General features: G+C 48.0%; 1 protein-coding gene across 1 annotated transcript in view; it reads left to right on the top strand.

The window, feature by feature from the left end:
- The window catches only part of DBX1 (developing brain homeobox 1), a 4199-nt gene extending 760 nt beyond the window's left edge, over nucleotides 1-3439 (top strand). Inside the window, exons 2-4 of the mRNA XM_006907972.2 lie at nucleotides 367-468; nucleotides 2375-2577; nucleotides 3032-3439. Coding sequence (XP_006908034.1) covers nucleotides 367-468; nucleotides 2375-2577; nucleotides 3032-3382 — 656 coding nt within the window. The 3' untranslated portion in view covers nucleotides 3383-3439. The remainder of the gene's footprint in view (nucleotides 1-366; nucleotides 469-2374; nucleotides 2578-3031) is intronic.
- Nucleotides 3440-4949: the final 1510 nt, after the last annotated feature.

The raw sequence follows: 4949 nt of genomic DNA, 5'->3' as shown, positions 1-4949 counted from the left end.
TTCATTCATTCATTCATTCATTCATTCATTTCATTATTATTATTTTTGACCCAAGAATATATTTACTAGCTCAGCTAGTATTACAAATCTGCAATTCTTTTCGTCAGCGCCCTAGCCCTTTCCATCTCATTAGTACCTAGGATAAGATTGGAGACAGGGGAGAAACTCTGAGGACTATTTTGGGGGTGAAAGGATTTCCACAGATGAGACGATTTTGGAAAGATTAATTTTACTCTGTCCATTTATTAAGGAAGATGCCTTTGAAATCAGCAGAAGGGTTAATCATATTACGCATTCAACGTGCAGAACCATAATGAAGAACGTAATCAAATTCCCTTTGCTCTTCGCTCCCTCACTCTCTTCCAGAAGCATCTCCCGCCTTGCTCTCGAGCGTCCCTCCCAAGACCTTCGCTTTCCCCTACTTTGAAGGCTCCTTCCAGCCTTTCATCAGATCTTCGTATTTCCCAGGTAGGTCTCATTCCCCTCCCTTTCGCGAGGCTGGGTGGCGCCCCAACACCAGCCCATCGCTCCCTGTCCCTAAGTCATATTTCTCTGTCCACCCCTCGGGGTTACGCTCTGGTTCAGAGGTTGCAAGGCGTACAACATTCACGAATCCGTCGCGCCAATTTGATGCCCTATTTAGCACAAGCAGTGACTGCTTGACACTTTGCACCAATTCCCTGCTCTACAAATTAGCAGGAATTGTCATGGTCCCAATTTGAGGCGGTTCCCTTCCCGGCGAGGAGCTGTTGGCATCCCTTCACGCCGCCGTTTTCCCACAGAGTCAGTGCACTTGGCCACGATTCCCCCACAAAGGTTTCAGCACCATGACCAATTGGTCAGCTCCTTCGGGCAGCCACACACAGACCAGCCCTCGCCTCTCCACGCCGCCCAGAGACACCTACCAGCCGGGGCTAATTTCTCTTTAAGAGTCATTCAGGGCTTCGGACTTTTCACAAGACCACATGGGGTGCCCTCTTGTGTGGGATGCCTTGGGTCGTCCAGGGGGAGGGAGACTAGATCCTCCCACAACCCTAACCTTTTACCAACCTGATTTCCCAACTTCTTCTCATACCCTTCCCCCACCACCATATTTTTTCCTAAGGACCACTGAGCTGGTAAAATAAGAAGTCTGAAGGAAGCTGAAAATTGGTTCCCAGTCTAAATGAGAAACACCTTAAACAGATTCCCCGAAGTTTTCATCCTGGAGTCCCAGTGGTGACCCAAACTATGGCTCAAAAACTGCAACTTGTCAAGACTCATGAGAGAGAGGAGCCCCTATAGAGAGAAGAGAAACTAGGAATGGTCGGTGGGGGATGGGTAGAACCACGACAGCACTCCCAAATATCAGCGAAAGAAATAAGCAATTGATTTTTAAAAGAGGGAAAGAGAATACTCCCCCACCCCCTCGCTTCCATTCAGGCTGCTGCCGATAATGGAATTTGCTCCCTTTCTCTCTCATCTCAATGCTCAAACAAAAACAACCCGAGCTTTATAAATAGCTTTTCATGTCCATTTAATGAAAATGATTCGGAGAAGAGAAGCCTCTGCCATCAGTATTCTCCCAGTGGTCTTGGCCTGCAGTTGTGTTTAGTTTGAAAGTGTAAATCTCTTTTGTCCCAGTAATATATGGCTTTCGCTGCTTGTCCTCAGTCTTTTTCTGTTAGTTCATTACTACACAATTACCATTCACGCTTCATTAGAGTCTCTGTTTCTTTTTGGATTTTTTTCCCTCCCTTAAAGCGAAACTCTCCCTCTTTTTATCATGCCAATACCCATTGGGAAGCGGTCAATGTGCTAATTAGCTGCCACTTTTCATGTATTCGGCAGAGTTCTTTACAGTTGTGCAGGGGAGGGGAGGAAAGATTAATATAAAAAAGATGAATACTGATTGGATTTAAAAAAAAATCCAAAGAGGATTTTCTCCTCTCTATCAAATCAGTAAAGCACCCCATTTTCATCGAAAGAATGCAAAAGCCACCAAGGTAATAAAAGCTTAAGAAGAAAACCCAGTGGCCTGAGCTGGATATTTTATTTTTGTAATTTATTTTTTCTGTTGCTATTTTAGCTGGTGTACGCAGGTTTGTTTCTCTGAGACCGCTGAATGGAAAAACGAAAACAGGCTATTGTGGGAGCTGTTTTCTGTGTTTCTGTGCTTTTACCTAATCCGGGTTTGCACGGTTGAAAGGGAAGTTATTTGGGTGGAAAGCGCCTTTCACTCTCGCAGGTTTGTAGGTTCGTGGCCTATTCTCCAGGGGGAGAAAAAGGAGAGCTTTAAAGATGAAGGGATCAGAGAGAAAAACCGAGGGAGGTGGAGCTGGGGAGGCTGACGCTACCACCTCATTCGCAACCTCCAACCCCCACCCCTCTGCAGCGTCCTCAAGTGTCGTGCCTATCCCGGGGACCTTCTCCTGGCCGCTGGCCGCCCGCGGCAAGCCTCGCCGGGGCATGCTGCGTCGAGCCGTGTTCTCCGACGTGCAGCGCAAGGCGCTGGAGAAGATGTTCCAGAAGCAGAAGTACATCAGCAAGCCCGACCGCAAGAAGCTGGCGGCTAAATTGGGCTTGAAAGACTCACAAGTGAGGGCAGTCTCCCCACAGCCTCTCCCGCCAGGCGTCACTCCTCCTCCACGAGTTGTGCAATCGGGAGGGTTCTCTGAAACCGCTTAGGTCCCATCGTACAGATGGGGAAAGTAAGGTCTAAGGAGTGAACGAGTGCCCGAGTCAGATTCCTCGAGGCTGCTCAGGACAGCCCACTTCTCCTGGGCTCAGCGCCCCCACTCCCGCGTTTCTGGGCCAGGTACCAGATGATGTGGCAAGAGGCGCTTGGAGCGGAGGTGGGGGTTGAGGGTAGGGTAAATGCCGAGATCCACCTAAATTCACACCGGGGGATGGGGAGCGGGCAAGAAGGGGAAAGACAGAGCCCCCTTCCCACGTGCGACATCCTGCCGACGCCCCTGCCCCACGCCATCTTTGGGGAGGGTCTGCGCTAACCTCAGTTTCTCCCCTGCTCTCTCTGCCCCGCGCGCACTAGGTGAAAATCTGGTTCCAGAACCGACGCATGAAGTGGAGGAACTCCAAGGAGCGCGAGCTCCTGTCTAGCGGGGGCTGCCGCGAGCAGACCCTTCCCACCAAACTCAATCCGCACCCGGACCTCAGCGACGTGGGCCAGAAGGGCCCCGGGGAAAACGACGAGGAAGACGAGGGCCTGGGCAGCCCCCGCCACCGCCTGGCTTATCATGCATCCCCCAACCCTCGGCACCCGCGGGATTCGCGGCTCGAAGGGGCTTCGCCCGCGCATTCGAGCAGCCCCGGCAAACCTTCGGACTTCTCCGACTCCGAGGAGGATGAGGAGGGCGAGGAGGAGGAGATCACGGTGTCTTAGAAGCGCCCCCGGCGCCTGGGGTACTGTTTCTAAGTGCTTTGAAATTGAAGAGGTGGGATTCAGTCTGCGTGTTCACTTAGTCCCGGCTGTCCGGACGCTGCTGCTCCCCGCTGTCCAATCGTCACCTTCCATTGCCCAAAGTGACATTTCCGTCCACCTGCCAACAGCCCTCTCCACATAAGTTAAATTTAGGTTTGGTCCCAGTGTTAACTTTTTCACAACGGCTCCTGTCCCTCTTGGGTTTTTGCTAGCTATTTTAAACACAGTTGGGTGTGCGCTCCCACCGCCTGTGAGCCAGGCGCTGCGGCTCCTTAGCAGCGATAAACCAGTAAGTCAGGAAATCCCGTATGGAGGAGGAAAACATAACATCGAGTTAGGAGCCACAACATCGAGTCTGTGACTCCAAGACTCCTGACTTCCTGGATTCTTCCACCTCCCTATCTTAGGTAGCAACGGCCTCCTATCCAGCTCCAGACTCTGGTAACTCAGTCTTCCCATAGCAGAGCCCTTAGAAAGCTCAAGAATTTCAAAAAAGGAAGAATGTCTATCTGTGCCTTATGGTCTAAGGTACACATAAACATTGAGTCTTTTCTGTCATATTTTAAATGCTCTCTGAGCAAAAAAGTGAGTTCTCTAAATGGGAGGAAGTGTCGGTCTCTATTTCTGTATGTGTCTGTTAAAGCTTTTTCTTTATAATTTCTGCTTCCATGATATATGCACCAAGCACTCTACCTTGTGCCCCTTTACTATTTCGGGCGAGGTTTTGCTGACCTGCAAAGCTCCTGAGCACTGGGCATGATGTGAACAGAGAGAGATCCATAAGCCTCTTTGATTTTTTTTTTTTTTTACTGAACTTTGCTGTCTTTGCACAGCTTTTATGAACTGTACACTATTCTGTACACTTGAGTTGTATGGATATTTTATACCAAGGTTATTGTGAAGGACTGTAAATGACTGACTAGATTTCCTTCTCTTTTTTTTGCAATGGTTTTTAAACTTTAAAAAAGGTAGTTGTTTGATTGCATAACTTATAAAGAAATACTTATTTTGTATTTTTTCCATGTACAGATTTTTATATATGTATATATGTGTCAAATGAACAAATGCCAAATAAAAAGTAGAATGGATATAGGGTCAAGTGATATTAATTCACAGAATATTAGAGCTAAAAGGAATGGAACTTCTAGTCCAAGTGGTGTGGAGATTTGCAGTAGGTAAGCAATAGTCAAGAGAGGAAGGATCATGTCTAAAGCCACCCAACCTAGTTCGTAGCCAAGCTGGAACTAGAACTCATCTCTGACACTCAGGCCAGTGCCTTTTCTGCTTCCCTGTACCGTAAAACAATCACATTTGCTATGGTTACAAGTGAAGTAGCTCCAGTAAAATGATACCTGTTAGTTGAGACTGCAATAATCCTTCTCCCCTTCTCTAAGGACTGAAATGATGAACTAAGAGAAATCAGTGAAAGTCAGTTTAAGTGGTTCAAGTTTTCAATGTTTTGTTTCTTCTCCTTCAAGGCATACTTCCTAGTCCTCAGTGAAGCTCAAAGTTGGTTTTGACTTTTGTG

The sequence above is a fragment of the Pteropus alecto genome, unplaced genomic scaffold, assembly GCF_000325575.1.
Source record: "Pteropus alecto unplaced genomic scaffold, ASM32557v1 scaffold71, whole genome shotgun sequence".
NCBI lineage: Eukaryota > Metazoa > Chordata > Mammalia > Chiroptera > Pteropodidae > Pteropus > Pteropus alecto.
The sequence above is the reverse complement of the archived record's forward strand: the minus strand, read 5'-3'. Positions and strand labels throughout refer to the sequence as shown.